Source organism: Xiphophorus hellerii, chromosome 9 (genome assembly GCF_003331165.1).
Source record: "Xiphophorus hellerii strain 12219 chromosome 9, Xiphophorus_hellerii-4.1, whole genome shotgun sequence".
Classification (NCBI taxonomy): Eukaryota; Metazoa; Chordata; class Actinopteri; order Cyprinodontiformes; family Poeciliidae; genus Xiphophorus; species Xiphophorus hellerii.
The window spans coordinates 16,132,555-16,150,135 of NC_045680.1; the positions used below are offsets into that span (position 1 = coordinate 16,132,555).

Here is a 17,581-nt window from a genome sequence, read left to right on the forward strand (position 1 = left end):
AAACATCTGCTGACAGGAAAACCCTTTATTTGAGAATTGCAAGAATGCAGCCACTGTTGAAAGAAAGCAATAAGAAGTCCTGCTTTTATTTTGACACAGACCAAGTAGAGACGGAAAACAACTTTAACATGTCAACTGGTCAACTTTAGCACGTAAAATGCTGTGTGTAGTTTTCAGATTTTTATTTGTAAAAAAAATGGATGCCATGTATTATTACACTTCAGGTCAGCAATTAAGTACTATTACATACAATCCTAGTAAAAATTGCAGGTTTGTTGTAAAATATTATGTATACTATTCCAACATACAGTAACTACACAATATAAATTACACCCATGCTTGGAGCATGTCTCCATGTGATAATGACTGTGTGTATTAGTGTGGTCACATGTTCTGCTTGAGTTATGCTGTTTGTTTATATTTGTGTTTAGCACCAGCAGCAGGTGGTCCAAGCAGTGGAGAGGGCGAAGCAAGTCACCATGGCTGAACTAAACGCCATTATTGGGGTGAGTCACATACATTCATCAGCGTAAACACACCTACATACTCCTCAGGTAACCAGACATGAACTATAGTGCATTTTTATTAATTGTGAGAACTCTGACCACAAGATGGCAGAAAAGGGCTTCTAATATGATTCTTTGTGGTTGTTGAACATGCATCGACAGGCATTAGTGAAAAACATGCACTACCCTGAACTGGGTAGGACTGACGCAAATGATAACCTCCACAATGGAAAAGTCCTACTCTAAACTATGACTTAATACGACTATATATGTCATCTGCAGATCCTGGTGTTCAGACCTTAAAAGCTATTTACAGATTCAAACAGTTTGAAATGACTGCTATTGATATAATATTGATATAGTTATTCCTCATTTGGGTATTCTTTTGTCTTCATGCAAGCCAATTAAAGAAAACCTGAAAGTATTTAGCGGCCTGCAAAGCAAACTTGTCAGCAAGGCGATGCTGAATGTGTAAACTAAAAAGCTGGACAGCGATTATTGTACTGCTGAATTTTGCAAACCTTTGATAGCATGCTGGTAATTAAAAACACTAATAGATAATTTGCGGCTCAGTTAAATAGAAAAAAAAAGTGTCATCTTTTGTTACACCAGTGAGCTAAAATGACATTAAGTCTTATAGAAAGAACGATAATCTTACTAATGGACTTTCAGTAGAGTAAGAGTATTCACAGCCTTAATAACAATTCACTCATATGTTTTTTATTCAGTTCTGCTTCACATTTATTTCAAAGAAATGTACTTTAGAACAACAGAATTTGTTGTAGATCCCTGGAGAAAGTCCACCATCCTGTTGCAGTGGTGCCAGCTCTGCAGGGTGTATGTTTGTTTTCACATAAATGCAGTGATGGTCCTGAGTGCTGCAGTAGATGGGGCTTTTCTGCAGCTTGTCAGAGCTCTGATCACATTACTGTCTACTTAAAGCCCCTTTGTTCCTCGCAGCTCCACAAACACTGCTGTCTCTAAGGTGTGTGTGCTCTGGTGTGTGTGTACGTCTAATGTGCTGGATTGAGAAAACAACACATGAAAACGCGTTCTAATGCCCCCCTCAGGATAATAGCCCTGCTTTATCGGTAGATGCTCCTTTGCTCTCCACTCTCTCCTCCTCTATTTTTTTCCATCTGTGTTCATTTTCTGCCTGTATTTTCCCCATCCAGCCCTCCACATAATCTTTGATCATTTTCTTCATCTTATTTTGACCGTGTCCTCCTTTCTCCTCTCCCATCTGTTTTTTTTTTTTTTTTTGCTCTTTGTGCGCTACACTTTTCCTTCTTTTTTTCTGAACTCATTTAACTTTCCTCTTTGTCCGTCTTCGCTCTTCACTGCCTTTATGATTTCACTCTGTTTCGCCTTGTTTGCTCTGAAACTCAAGTATTTTCCTCTCTTTCTTATCCTTTCTGTTTTCCCCTGGCCCTCTCCTCCCCTATTCCCTCTCCTGGCTTTTCTTTTGTAATAAAATCCCATTGCCTCAATATTTTACACCTCTTACCAACTCTTTCTTTTCTGTTTTTCCTTTTCTTTTATCACATTTTGGCTTTCATGTTCACAATTTTTTTATTTCCTTTTGTGTCCCTGATGTTCAACTTACTTCTCCTTATATTTCCTTTTTGCTTCTTGTTGTCTTAGTCCAGTCTTTATGCCTGATGTCATCCACATCCTGTCTACTATCATTCTAATTTCCTCCGATGTTATAATTTAATCACATTCACCTTCTACTTTCTCCTGTTTCATTTGCTGCCTCCTACTACCTTCTGCCTTTGTGTTTTTAGCTCCTTTTCTCTTTTCAAATCTGACTTTTCTAACCTCCTTTTTTTGTCGTTTCCCATCCCTTTCTCTTCTTTCCCTGTGGCCACAGCAGCAGCAGCTCCAGCACCTGTCTCACCACGCCCCCGGCATCCCTCTGACACCGCACCCATCAGGCTTGTCCCTTGGTGCGGGGAGCTCTGGGCTTTTGGCTTTGACTGGAGCGCTGGGGGTCTCTGCCCACCTCGCTTCCAAAGACGAGCGAAACCATCTTGATCCAGAACACCTTAGAGGTAAAAATCTGTGGATCCTTTGCCAAGCAAGACAAACTGTAAATTTAATGATTGATAAAAACACATTATTTTCTGTAAATCTAAAACCAATTAATTAAAACTGGTAAGACAAGAGAAGATGCCATTCAGTTACAACAAACTGAAACTTCTTAAACTTATTAGGTCAGATAAAAGCAAGTTTGAGTTTTGTGGTAACTAACGAAGGAAAATTATTCACAACAAGTCAAATTATCACAGAACTTGTTTTCCAGACACTAAGTTAACCTTCCTCTGTGGCCATTTCAGTTCCCAGATTTATTCAATTCAATTTTTCAAAAAATGCTATAAGAGAAGAATAAGTGATACGAGCCATTAAAAACTTTTTTTTTTTTTACTTGACATTCAGTATTTTTAGAATGGAACCTAATTTGGAAATAAAGTATATTTTATTTGTCATTGTATGCTTTTCAATGGCATTAGAAGTCCAAATAACCCCTAAAAATATCAAGTTCACTGTTGTATAAAAACATGACAAAGGGAAAAAAAAGGAAAAACAACAGTTGAAATCACGCAGGGATCTCAAAACATTGCTTTTAAAGCTACACCAATCGATTCTCATCTGTTCCCAAAGGCTTCCAGTGTTGTCTGAAATGATGCAACAGAGCAGCAAACATGTCCCTGTTTGCAAGTCACAAGTGTGCTGTAGGAAATAAATAAGTAAATAAAAAAATGAATATATATTTTTTGGCCAAAAGAAGCACAGTGTTTTGCAAATGGTTGCACACGATACCATGAATACGTATATTTCTGTATTTATATTGAAATTTTTGTGTTGGTTAAATTACATTTCCTTCATACATGAAGGGAGACATTTAGACAGCCACAGCATAAAATGTACAACATTCCTATTTTTTCAGACAAGATAAAATGCAAAATAGCACACTACATCATTTCTGACTGGCAGCATCTTTTTTTTTTTTTTTTGCTCACCTTTTGGATGGAGTGCAATATTTCCTGTTTAGATTTGTGTCATAAACTGGACTGATGCATTCATGGAGCTTGTGTGGATGAGAAAGAAATGCCTTTTCCGACTGAACTCTGATTCACCCCAGTGGAATATCTTATCTTCGTGCTGCGGTCTCAGGCACCGAGCCAAGAGGCTTACGCATGAGTTAAAGGACTCCTAGTTGGAAAAAAGCAGAAATAAATAAAAAGTAAGAATCAGAAATAAGAAGATACAAGTGTTTAGACATGTTGTCATGTTGATAATTTGTGTATACTGTACATATATATAGTTTGCTTGTATCTTTAATGTAGGGCTGAAGTGGTAGTTCATCCCAACCTTGGCTGACTCTTGGCTTGTTGTTGTTGTTATTATTATCAGCACTGACGTCAAACCTTCTCTCTTTTCTCTATAAATCTTATTATCTCTGCATTGCTCTCTGCGCCGTCCCTCCCTCCGCCACGACCCAGAGGGAGCCCCCAGCAGGGTGAGTACTTTTGCTGGTGTGTGCGTGTGTGTGCGCGCATATTGATGCAAGTGTTTTGTACGCCCACATTTCCCTCTGTGCGTGCTTGTGTGACAGTGATAAACTGAAGGAAATTGAGACACACTGTAAAGTGGCCTCGCAAAAAAAAAAAAAAGGCAGGGTATGACTGGAGTTGTTTCAGGAGTATCACAACCCAACAGCAGCACAATAGCAGCTCATCACCGTCAGCCTTGAGCTTCTCAAGGTTTTCTCCATTAGACTAACACTGTAACACTTCACATTTCTCTGAAAGGACCTAAACTACCCAATGGATGAATAGAGAACTGATTTTTTTTTCCACAGAGGCTGCAAATGCTCCAGTTGAGATTTAGACAATTAACATAGCTGTCTGTAGAACTGATCGCTCTGAGATTTAACAACCGAGTGATGGCTATTTCATTAGATGTTTCCTAACGCAACCCAGTCTGCAGTATCATTACTTCATATTAGGAGTAGAGTTACACAGCTGTCAGGCAGCAGTGAAAAGACAGCAGTGTACCAGAAAGCAAAAAAACTGATTTTCTATGAATGACTGCACTGATATCTCCAATATTTTTCCAACTTCCATACTCGGTGTTTTCTAAACCTTCCTAGTTTGAACTCGCTCTGTTTGTGGATCAGTAGAACAAACAAGCACAATAAAAACATAAAATTGCCAGTGAAAATGTTTAAAAAACTCATCATGAGCCGGAATGATCATAAAACAACTTCAGCAAATTTCAAAACCAAGATCCAAGTGTAGATATTTCACTTGATTGTGGAGTTCAAATTATGCATCCAAGCTGCAGTATACAAACTTACATTTATATTTAGCTAAATGTTCTCTAACAAGTTCAGAAAAAAACACACACTTCTTGTGTGTTGTCTCCAGAACACTTATTGAAAACTATGCTTCATTCAAGCTAAGTTTGAGTCATTTGGCCAAAGTGTTAGAATATATTTTTCATTAATGTAAGTTTAACTGTCAAGCACGGTGGTGGTAATATTATGCTGAGGGCTGTTTAGCTGCCAGTGGTACTGGTGAATTGTACTAAATAAATGGGAGAATGAAAATGCCTTCAAATTGTTTAACTTTACTCGTCAGCTTCAGAATTGGCCATTCTAATCTGAGAAAATAAAGTTTAAATTCATCCCAAAAGTAGACATTCATGCCCAAGATGGGTGTTTGTAAGCCTTTTGTTAGCAATAAATCATTAAAATTGCTCAAGAGAAGAACAAAAATTTGGAAAATTAAAGCCGGCATATCCTTGCTCTGGTTTTTACTATGAAATAAAAATATATTCAAAAGAACAGCTGTTTTCACTTTCTCTCTCTACAGTCTCATCACAGAACAAAACCTCCTGCATAATTTAATTTCTAAACACAATATTGATTGTAAAGCACAGGGAAAATATGATTCTCATTAGTGTGGGCTGAACTTACTCAAGCATTGTGAACGATGAGCCGGGAGGGAAAAAAAGCACAAGAGAAATGCATATCAATTAGCTTTTAAAGCTGCACAGTAGTAAAATGTGCTGCAATATAAAATGAATTTAAGTTTGTGAATCTTCGCTGCAGTTTACTGTGTAATCACTTTCGTCCTCCACTGCTCTGCTTTGGTCTCCATCCTGTGGAAACCTCTAAACCCTCACTGTTCCTCTGCTCCCCACATGAGGGGCAGAGAATGACAAGTGGCCTTCACTGAACCTCTTGTCCTTTCCCACGTGTACAAACACAACACAATGCTTCGATCGAATTTCTTCGGCACTGAGCAGCAACACAGGCTGCATTGTAAATATGGCTGAACAGCTTTATTACCCGATAATGAGAGTCATATTTTACACGAGGACTGGTGTGTCCAGGGCAGAGCACTAATTAGCTTTATAGGCTGTCCTGTGTGCTGCTATGGCTACGGCTTAACCTGTGCTTGTGTCTGCATTTCTTGCTGTGCGTGTGTGTGTGTGTGTGTGGGGGGGGGGGGGGGGGGGGGGGGGGGGGTGTCTCCCCAAGTGTTTCTACACACCATTACCTGAATAACTGAGGCGGGTGTGTGTGTATTCACACTCGGGTTTTAAAACATGATTGATTATGTCCTTTGATATTCTTTCTTTGCCTATGCATAGTTTCATCACCTGTTTCTATTTCAATAATGGACCATAATATTTCTACCTTTCTTTGGGTCTCCGTCTGTCTTCAGAGTAAGTCGGTGTCGTCAACAGACAGCCAGCCCACCGAGGAGCGCCAAGGACCCTCAGGAGGATACTCTGCCTTGCAGGGAGGGGCTGAGGCCAAGAGGAGGCGCTGTGATGATAAAGAGCCTCTCCCTCCACACTCCTATGTATGTGTTTCTGCCGATTGCTGTAATAGATTTGTACTTAAGTTGTATTCTTATGTCATGTATCTAAATTGAGCACATGAAAAGAAAAGCATCAAGTGTCACTTAGGATGCTCCACAAGTTGCATAGTGGGTGTGTATTTGGATGACGGGTGTAAAATTTACATTGTTCTACTGCATCCGGACTCCACTGCAGTCTCATTTTATTATTATCCACACCTAACGATTGTCTGATGACATTTCAAACCTACATAAGCAGTCGATGAGTCCCACCAAGTGGAGAACAAATGATGAGCTGGAAAAAAAACAAAACAAAACAAAGTAAGTCATACTGCTAACAGGTGCAGCAACTTCAAGTATCTGGCATCCTGAGGTGAGTGAATCTTCATCAGTACAGACAGAGCATTATTGTGTAGTCAGTGCTACAAGATTATTGCAATTAATAATAATAATATACTGCACAATATAACATATTAAATACTTTCTTGTTATCAGAAATAGGAATAGTGTACTCATGATACAATGAAAATGGTGCACACACACACACACACACACCCACACGCAAACAATCAAGTTTCAAAGTTTTAGCCAAACAGCAATTTGAAAGGGTTAAAATATAAAAAAAACAAAACATTATTATAAGCATAGTTGTTAACAATCATGCTTGTTAACAATAAAGTAATGTTAACAATAAAACATTATTGTTAATCATAGTTTAACAATAATGTTATGCTTAACAAATTACAGGTCTTACAAGTTTCCCAGTAAATAACTGAGACATTTAAAAACCGGATCAATTGGCTGTAAGGTTATTATTTTCCTTTGCATTCTAACCTGCGAGTTGAACACAGCATTCGTCTAACATAAGACAATAAATAGTAAATGTACTGGAAATAAACAGCATCACACAATAGTCACCCATTGAAATCCAAGTTCCTGCTTGATTGATGTCCCTCAATAATACAAAGTAAGTTAAATATACAGAAAATTATTGAAATAAAATCAGTTTGTCTTGTCTACACCAAATCATTATTTTCAGCTATTTGTTCAAAGAAAGCACTGTGTAGATACACACTCTCTAATGTGTGTGTGTGAGATGGTGTGTGCGACAAATTGCCCATGACACGACAGGCCTCAAGGGGGTCGAGAGCCCATCGTCATTTAGAGCCACGTTTGGTTTGGATGGGTCTGCTGGGGCAGAGCGAGCAGCCAGAGGGGATGTAATGCCAGAGGAGAGACAGCCAAGGCAGATAACTGTAATGAATTAGATGGTTGTGTGTTTGCAGTCGGTGAGATTGATTGACACAAGGAGTTTGTCTAGAGAAGACTGCCTCCAGGAAAATCAGTTCGGCATCAACAACAGCAACCTAAATCTTTCCCATTAGCGTGAAACAAGCAGGGATAGTTTCAGCTCTCCAAACGTCTTTTCTCTCGTTCTGTCTGTCGAGACGTATTTCACCACTTATTTCTCTTGGTTTGCCTGTTGGACCTCCGGATTTTTCTCCGTCTTTTTAAAACCGCTTCGCCTTGGCCGTATGTCCATCTGGCGGCTTGTTTTTGTTCCAGGAATAGACTAAATGACTTGTCCTGTTTGGGCTCTGCATATTTAGGTACTGATGTCAATAGAAATATCAGAGCACGATCGCATCAAAGCGTTGTTGCCATGGTGACTAAGTGCCATCGTTCTCACTTCAGGAAAAGAGAGAGAGAGAGAGATAAAGAAAGAGAGAGACGGCTGGACGAAGAGCTAAAGATGTGCCATGGATGGTGCAGAGCTGAAAGAGTGTGTGTCTGCAGATTGTAAGAGATTAAAAAACAGAGTTTGTATAGGAGCGATGCTTGGTAAGATCATAAGGTACAGTATCTCTGTGTTTAATGTTGCATGGAGGACAGACAGTGAGAGGAAGCAAAAAGCAGCCAGGAATATTGATTTATTGATCTGTGTGTGTGCACTTGAGCAACTGTGCATGTCTTTCTTTATTAAAGCTCTTTATTTATAAGTATGGTTTACTGTACCATGGGTGTCGAAGAAATAACAACGTTCGTGTGTTGTCTTTCTATCTGCAGGACAGTGATGGAGACAAAAGCGAAGACAATCTTGTGGTCGACGTCTCCAATGAGGCAAGTTGCTGCACTAAACTTGACAACCTCATGTTTACAGTGGCTCTGCTCAGCATGATCAGCTCACTCTTCCCATCAGCTCTTTCAAGACTTGCAAAAAAAATTCCAGTTCATTGATTTATTTTTTTCTTTTTGCTTTCCTCTCGCTGCTCTCATAAAACAATTTTTGGCTGCAGCAGATGGCTGTTTCATGTGCAAAAACTTTAATAGATTTCTTGTACTTTACCCCAAGCAACACTGCTTGCCAGATATTCCGTGAAACTGAGCATTTAGAAGCCTGTTATTTCATTCTTTCTTGCACTAATTGAGACTGAAACAAGTTAATCATATCAGATAAAAGATTAAAAATATCTCAAAACTGTTTGAAGATAAATACAAAATAGTAAAAAATAATCATAACTCACAAAATGCATCATTCACAGGGTTTTTTTTAGCAGTTCTGACTCAGGGCAAATATTACTAAAGATGTAGGTTATCTTTCCAACCTCTAAAAAGAATGGTTTAAATGCAAATAACTCAAAATTAATTAGATGTTAATGTAGTCTGAATGGCCACACAGAGATCACTTGGACTTTGACAAGCAAGATGCAATATTTTTGTCATTGATGTTGGTTTTTATCATCAAATAAAAAATTTTGAAATTGTTTTTTTAGGTTTTAACAAAAAAGAAAAAACAGGTAAACTTTCATAAAGGGAAGTAGGAAGTAGACGACAATATGTTTTTATTGCTTGGGGTAAACATTGAGTATAGGCTAGTTGCAGAGAAGCCAACCAGATAATTTCATCCTTTCTGCACACAGTAGTTAAAATGCGCAGTTTTTGTTTGGCCTGGTTTCCTGCTTCTTATCCTCTGTGTGCATGTCTGGGGAACGTGAAAGGAGTCAGCAGGTACGTTACTCGCTCAGCTGTCCGCTGCAGTTTCTTTGTACATAGGGAGAACTCTTGTGTAAGCTCATTATCAGCTGCCACTGTTTGTGCTCCCTGCTTGTGAAACATGTTCACGCACACATGCCCACACACCGACACAACACATACATTCACAAATGCTTTCCACATCGCCTCAAATCTTTCTCCTCAGAGTGTATTTTTGTCCTCCGTCTGCACTCTCGAGGCTTCTGTTCTTCCACCTCTCTGCCGTCTTCTTTTTCTCCATTTCTTTAGCGCTCTCCCCTTCTCCTCCTCTCATTAGATAACTACAGTCTGGTTAGTTTAATATATGCAAAGCCATTTATGCCCCTGGAAGACTGTAGTTCTTTTAATACCTCACGCTGTGTACCAAAATATTTCTCCTCTAAGCCTTGTGTATCTTGATTTTGCTAACAAAAGCAGAACTGGTCTCTTGTGTGATTTAGAAACTGCTACAAAAGCCGACAGGAAAAAAAAAAAGAAGTGACAAATGTGGTTGATGGAACCAAAAAAAGAAATACTTGTTTTTGCAAGGACTTCTTTGCAACGTAGAGATTCCACATGCATTTACATAAATGTGGCTGTGCGTGGGTTAAAAGTGTAGTTTGAAGTGTGCATGCATGCCAGTGTGTGTGGCACAAAATGACTGCTGATCACTGTGACCCACTGCGAGAGATGTGCCTGCTCTGTTCTGGAGGAGGCAGCGCTGGCTCAACAGTGGCTCCGGTGATGAAAGCATCTGTAACATACAACATTATCTCCAGGTCCACATCCTGCCGCAACCATGCCAGTGACAGTCTCTTCTCTCATGTAATGTCCCCAGAGCTCTCACTCTATTTAAAGGTCCAACTAGAAAGAAGAGTCAGTATAGTCAGCGTGACAGTAGACCTGCTGTTGGCTGCAGCGAGGTTGAAAAATTACCAAAGAAAGAAACAGCAGCTAATGTTGCCTGTTTTAACAGTTCACATTCACCTGGATTCATCTATAAAGTGAGGCAAAGTGCATTGATGAACTTACAATAATTTCTTGTGAATATATCTATAGCGTAAGATTTTGTTTAATTTTGCAGCTTTTGTACATTTAAGTTGACTTTTTGTCAACAAATTGTGCACTTTATAATGTCCTGGTTGCACAACTTTTACATTTGACTGGTCTTGCATGGACTGGTAAAATGACTGGAACTAAGTGAATTTTTTTACTAAACATGTTGAACCACTTTGCGTTGCTTATGTTGTGCAGTTAAACTGCTGGGGTCAAATTGGGGAGAGTAAATTAGCTTTGTGGAACCACACCCATTTTTGCTGTCAGCGGCAAGAGCAATAGTGAAAAAACCCCAAACATTTTTTTTAATCTTTACAGAAAATCATTTGCTTTGCAAAGTTAATCAACTAGTTTTGTCAACGTCGTGTCCAGTGCCTTTAAAATTCCAAGAAATCAGCATTGATTAAACAGTAACAACACATGAATTTTAAACACTTTAAATGGTTTTGCAACCTTTATTGATTTAGGAGCCCAACTCTCCCACCGGCAGCCCGCCTCACTCCCCCCATGGGAACGGACTGGACCGGGCACCGACTCTGAGGAAAGAGCTGCCTGGTTCCTCGAGTGCAGGAGAGGCGCCTTCCACGCCAAACCCCCGCAGCCCCACCCCAGGGAAGGCCAAGGACCCTGCACAGGTAAAATATGACGCAAAAAGTTCCTGCACGCATTGCAGCTTGTTTATATAGTTGTTGGATGCTAAAACGTTATATCCAGTGTTTTTTTTAAATACTTTAACGATAAAAGAAAACGTATTCAGTTATATATATATATATATATATATATATATATATATATATATATATATATATATATATATATATTTAATATATATATTTAATATATAAAATATCTGATTGAAACTTGTGTTAATAAAAGACAATTTTATTAACTACTGTTACAAAACTGTTCCAGTAGCTTTTTGACTAATTCTAAAAAAAAACTAAGGAGTATATTTTTAAAGTGTTGATAAGATAGCTTCAGTGCTACACAGGGACATTTTTGATTATTTGATGTCTCCACAGATGGATAAGTCCCAGTCTCCACTGTCCAAGTCTGGCACGCCGTCCCCATCCCATCGTGAGGCTCTCACCCCGGGATCAACAGGAGCGCCTGGAGCTCCAGGCCCCAGCACCTCCTGCCTTCGTCTGGTCAGCAAAGCTGCAGCAAGTGCAGACCCACTTGGTGAGAATTACGCAAGTTAAATAAAAAATACCAAAAATTCTGCCTTCATGTTGTAACTGCACACAAAACTAAGGGAAAAGAACCAAGTGTCAAGTTCAAACCTAATATTTTATTCATCTCATCAGTTAGAGAGGAAACCTGGCATGTAACAGTTGTCTTTCAAACATATCTACCTAAACAAGTTAATAAACTTACTATAATTAAAACTTAACTTAATGGAGTATTTAATTCAGCTGTTGTGACCTTGATTAGATTTGGACCCAGTCTGTCTCTGTCCCCCATTTCCCTCTTTCCCCTCAGCTTTTATTGATTTTCATTATTGTTCCAGATATGATTGTGGCGTTGCTATCCCCAGTTTTTAGTATTTACTTTATGCCATTCTAACTGAATGAACTAAAAAAATGTAGTTTTAATCTGTTAAAGTTTTGGAAATGTTGGTCTAGTACATGAAAGCTGAGATCTTTTGCCAGGCCAGTATGAAGAGGATCAGTCCATTCATCTCAGCCCCTCTGTGACTCGTGTGTTTGTGTGCTGCACATGGTTCCCCCTTCCTTCAACCGCTCCCTCCTCTTTCCCTGCCTCCCCAGCTCTCCGCAGTCCCATGTCTGTGCCCCCCGGTTCATACCCGGCTCATTTTGGCGTGGTGTCCCACGCAGGGCTGAACGGGGAGCTGGCCAGCCCGGGGGGATTCGGAGGAGCTCTGACTCTCTCTCCACAGATCAGCGCCGCAGCCAGCGCCTACTCCCGCAGCCCCATGGTGAGCAACAAGGCCAAATTATTCTTCTCTGTCAAGGTTTGATTTATGATTCAGATCCAGCCCTCCCGACTATCCCGGTACTGTTGAAATATTTGATGAATTGGCTCTGCATTGTCCGTATCAGTGCAGTGCATTCGTTATACTCTCAGAGTTGTCATGTTTACAATGTTTAATCAAGTTTCATAGAGAGAAACGTCTGTAGGGAAGACAAAGTTTCGGGTCGGTTGCCTCTGACAGGAGGTTTTGCCTTTTCACATTCCTACATGTAATCTGTATCACGTCTGCCTGTTGCATCGCTCACCTGAGCACATAGGAGCTCAGATAAAATGAATTGGACCAATTCACATTTGCTCTGTCATTGTTGTGAAACCAATGGGTAAATCGGTTCTTTAAATCCATGTCAAGGTGCATTTTATTCTTGTATTTCTTCCAACCAGGTGGCGTATGACTCTCGGTCTCACCTAAGAGCTCCCGGCCTGTCCTCCTCTCTCCCTGGTTCCTCTGGTGGAAAACCGTAAGTACATACTTACATCATTTGCAAGCCTAGATGTGATATTTAACCCAGTTTGCATGAGCATAAGAAAACTCCTCCTACATCATAAACTCACGACTCAGCGTATTTTAGATTTCCATTGCTGAGAGCAACTTTTATTTAACTCTTTAAAACTTGAGGACTTTCTCTTCTCTTTATTTGTTTCGGATCTTTATGTATTTAACGAGGTGACAAATTCACGGCGTGACCAGGGTTTTTATCCAGCTCCATGCAGTGCGAATGTGAAATGTTGCCACTTTCCTCCATATTTTGCTGCACACTGTCAGTCATCTGGATGAAAGAGGATTACATTCTAACATACATAAAAGGAAGTGTAAGGTTATGTTTTCGTGGCTTAGATAATAGTGAGGAATCACATCAGTGTGATGCAAGGACAATTGATTAGAGGAGCTGAGTAGAAATATTTACTCTAACATGGATTACAACCATGAAACGGCAAAAGTAGGATTGAATTCTCATGTTTTTGGCCGTGTTTTTCGGTCAAGCTCTCTGTATTGTGCACAACATATGACTAAACCTGATTGAATGATTTCACCTGACAGTGCTTGGTAAAATAGTCTTTTTTCCACAACATGTAGATAGGACCGTGTTAGGCTGTCGTTGCTGCGTGTTTTACCTGATATGCGTCTATAGCACCTATTTACATATATTTTTCTCAATTAGCTGCGTAGTGTTGAAGATGGGTGTTGTTGATGTAGAAAATATTGTTTTCATAATTTAGAAGAGCTTTTGCCCGTTATGTGGATCGTTCCTATATTGGTTAATGTGTAGCAAGTGTTTGGATTGACCTTGTTGGTAGAAGTGTTGCTGGACCCGGCACTGGGAACGTTCAGGAAGAACGAGTTTGTGAAAATGTGTTATTGTTACACCGCTTCTCATGTCATGAGAATCTCATTGCTTGAAAGGGATTAGACCGATGATTTCATTTTGATGGATTATGATGTATAAAGGAGCTTAGATATCCATTTTTCTTTGTTGATCACTGTCTTCACCAGAGGTTGAGAACATGCTGGATGTTCTATTATTAAAACCAGCTCTGATAGGTTTTCAGGTGACTTTCACATCTTTAGTTCTGGAATATATTAAACAGTTTTTAAATGTTTTATGAAAACACATTGTGAGATCTTCTTGATGTAAATACATGGTGAAACAAAGTTTACTTTGTTAGATTCAAATTTGTCCTGTGGTATGGTGAATTGCACAAAAATTAAATAAAAATTTGTCAAAATTCAAGAAATCTTTAAGGAAAAAGGTAAGTGTTGCCCATAATCATTTTGAACTGACTGTAATCGTGTTACCTAAAGTCCAGCCACTGAAAGAAAGATCTGCAGTGCTCACACACATTTACACTTGTTATGTTGTTTGGCACATCCAGCTATTGTGATATTGTTCTTGTCTTACAGAGCAGCAATTCATTCTTGTGCTGCTAATTTGAAATCATAAAACAGGCCTGGCTTCCAGCCGCTACTCTATTGATCGGCCATTAGCGGTGCCACACCGCCTCTGCCTGTAATACAATCTGCCATCATGCATTTGCGCCCACAGCTGCTCTGAGCTCAGTAATTTTCCCAAATTTGAACAAACACAGTTTGCAACTTTCACACCAATGTGTGAGCTTTCTGTGGTTCTTATTGAATTTTGTGTATTTAATTCTTGCTGAGTTTTTGTGCTCTCATTGATTGATTTCATCTAGTTCCCTAAACTTTATTCTCCTTTGCATCTTAAATTCTAAAAAAAAAAAAAAAAAAAAGGAAAGTCTGTTTTTCAGTTTTTTTTTTTTCTCTCTCCTTCCCAGCGCCTACTCGTTCCACGTGAGCGCCGACGGCCAGATGCAGCCGGTGCCGTTCCCCCCCGACGCCCTGCTGGGCCCGGGCATCCCGCGTCATGCCCGTCAGATCCACACGCTGAGCCACGGGGAGGTGGTGTGCGCCGTCACAATCAGCACCTCCACACGCCACGTCTACACCGGAGGCAAGGGCTGCGTCAAGGTGTGGGACATCAGCCAGCCGGGAAGCAAGAGCCCCATGGCCCAGCTGGACTGTCTGGTGAGACATGAATGGATAAGGTGTGAAGGGGAAACCTCTTTCAGAAAATGATTCTTAAATTATCCCGACCACTTCCCTGCCCCCCAAAAAATAAATATTTCACATTTCAGAAACTTATTGGATAAGGGACCAAAAATGATTAAATTTAATAGAACTAGGTCAAGCAAAACCCTACTTTCACGGAAAGTTTAAAATCAGGTCAAACTCAGTACATGATACACAGAAGCTACGTTGCTCAGATTGTTTTTGTGTTTCTTTTTTAGTAGCTATGTTTCTGATAGTAACTGGGATTATTTTTCAGATTTTGCTGGATAGAAAAAAATCTTTGACACAAAATATTTTTTATTAACCATCTGCAAATTTGTTATTTTGTAAAACATCTCTACAAGGGCATCTACAAGAGTTACTTAGCTATTTTCTTTTCTGTGCTCTTGGTGGTAACCGTTCTCCTTATCTTTTCAAATCAGAACAGAGATAACTACATCCGTTCCTGTAAAATCCTCCCCGACGGTCGGACCCTGATCGTTGGAGGCGAGGCCAGCACGCTGTCCATCTGGGATCTGGCCACGCCGACTCCCCGCATCAAGGCGGAGCTGACGTCGTCCGCCCCGGCCTGCTACGCCCTGGCCATCTCCCCCGACAACAAGGTCTGCTTCTCCTGCTGCAGCGACGGCAACATCGTCGTCTGGGACCTGCACAACCAGACGCTGGTCAGGTAGGTTTGAAAATGTTCAAAAGTATTTCAATTTGATCTGCTGTTGAAATTCATGGAAGAGGGAGAAGTGTGAGGAAAGCATGAAGGAAGAGAAGATAACCTTTAAGGAATGTAATAGGAGAAGGAAAGAGATGAAGGATAAACTTGCTAGGGGGGTATAAAGAGATTAAAACAGCCAGCTTTAGCATGACAGGAGAGAAAGAAACACAGGAAGAAGGGGGAGGGAAGGTGCTGAGGTAAGGCTGACAAGGACTGGCAGAAAAAAAAAAAAGGATCATGTGTGGGTGGGCTCAGGGCAGTAAGTGCTGCAGGGAAAGAGGGAATAAAATATATTCATTCTGACACCTCTAGCAGAAAAGAAGCAAAGACACGCACAGAAAGCAGAGTCTGCAGGATTTGTGTATTTGCAGGTGTGTGGGGGTGTGTGTGTGTGTGTTTCTCTTTTCTGAAGCTCTTGTGTGTGTGTGTGTGTGTCCTTGGCAGGCAGTTCCAGGGCCACACAGACGGAGCGAGCTGCATCGACATCTCCAACGATGGCACCAAGCTCTGGACAGGAGGGCTGGACAACACGGTCCGCTGCTGGGACCTGAGAGAGGGCCGGCAGCTGCAGCAGCACGACTTCACCTCACAGGTCAGAAAAAACAAAGCAACTAAAACATAAATATATATTAATGCACTAGAAAGAAAAAAAATCTAAGTTATTTGCCAGAAGTTTTCAGACGAACACCTTGAAGGTGCTGTTTATTTAATAAGTGTTGTTTAGGGACGGTAAGGTTATAGCAAAGCTTTTCCTCTTGTGTAAATACATGTTTTGAGTGAGAAAAGGTAAAATGTTTATTTAAAACAAACCCTTTTCCAACTTTTAATGATGGAACTGAGTGGGATTTGTGTCACAGTCTGTAGCTTACGAGAGAGAGTATTTTAAAGAAGTGGGTAGGTGGTACCCTGTGTTGTACTGCCTGGAAGAAAATACATCTGAAATGTGTGACTGATTTCAAATCACTGGTTGTAGATTTATTATGCTCACCCTGAGGACTGCTGGGTTGTTTGTCACCAAATCCTACACTGTCTTTTCGGTCAGATATTCACAATTAATGCTGTTAGAAATGGTTTCTTACATATGTGCGGTTCTTTGGACTTCATTTTGAAATACAGGAATAATAATTAAACTAGTATAATTTAACTTTTGCTGCTTTGCAGTCATTCTTTTGCTTTGTAATCAAAGCATGTTCTTTATGCCTCACATTCAGCTGAAAGTTTTTCACAAGTGGTTGAAGTCGACCCACCTTACACCTCTGATCCAGTTTGAGGGGAAATCACAAACCCTAACCACTGCAAACTTTATGAAATTTTGAAACGAGTGTGTCGTAGTGATATCATGATAAGCACAGAGAGCTTCAGAAGCAACAGGAGTCTGTGATTCACCAAATGATCTTCCACAGTCTGTAGGATCTTACAGTCAGCAGAATCTAATGCAGATAACAACATGACGAGAATCGGGCAAACTTGTGGTTGCATTTATAACTAAATAAATCAGGACTGTAACACGAAGCTCAACTCACACGTTTCACACATTGATCTGCTACATGATGCAAATTGTAGCCCAATCCCTTTTGGTTCCTTAATCTAATCTGCATGCTCTGGAAGCACACAATCATAAGATGGTGGGTTCACTAGTTAAAAATAGGTTATATATATTTTTTTATTTTACTACTGGCTGATTACTGGTGAAGGCCAATCCTGATGGAAATCCGCCCATTATGGCCACCAGTCAATATCTTGGTGAATTTCTTTAAACTAAAAAAAAATTACACAGTGATTGTTTCTTTTTTTTCTTCCTCCATCTTCATCAGTGACCTTTTTTTTCCCTCCTCGGACA

General features: G+C 40.0%; 1 protein-coding gene across 3 annotated transcripts in view; it reads left to right on the forward strand.

Moving 5' to 3' along the window:
- The window catches only part of tle2b (TLE family member 2, transcriptional corepressor b), an 80,155-nt gene that overhangs the window by 58,725 nt on the left and 3,849 nt on the right, over window positions 1-17,581 (forward strand). Inside the window, exons 6-17 of one of the 3 annotated variants that reach the window (XM_032573250.1) lie at window positions 432-506; window positions 2,380-2,560; window positions 4,013-4,029; window positions 6,245-6,385; window positions 8,450-8,503; window positions 10,918-11,085; window positions 11,473-11,632; window positions 12,220-12,389; window positions 12,827-12,903; window positions 14,738-14,987; window positions 15,455-15,702; window positions 16,186-16,333. In XM_032573250.1, the coding sequence (XP_032429141.1) occupies window positions 432-506; window positions 2,380-2,560; window positions 4,013-4,029; window positions 6,245-6,385; window positions 8,450-8,503; window positions 10,918-11,085; window positions 11,473-11,632; window positions 12,220-12,389; window positions 12,827-12,903; window positions 14,738-14,987; window positions 15,455-15,702; window positions 16,186-16,333 (1,689 nt within the window). The remainder of the gene's footprint in view (window positions 1-431; window positions 507-2,379; window positions 2,561-4,012; window positions 4,030-6,244; window positions 6,386-8,449; window positions 8,504-10,917; window positions 11,086-11,472; window positions 11,633-12,219; window positions 12,390-12,826; window positions 12,904-14,737; window positions 14,988-15,454; window positions 15,703-16,185; window positions 16,334-17,581) is intronic. The other 2 variants (XM_032573252.1, XM_032573251.1) reach the window with 2 other exon arrangements.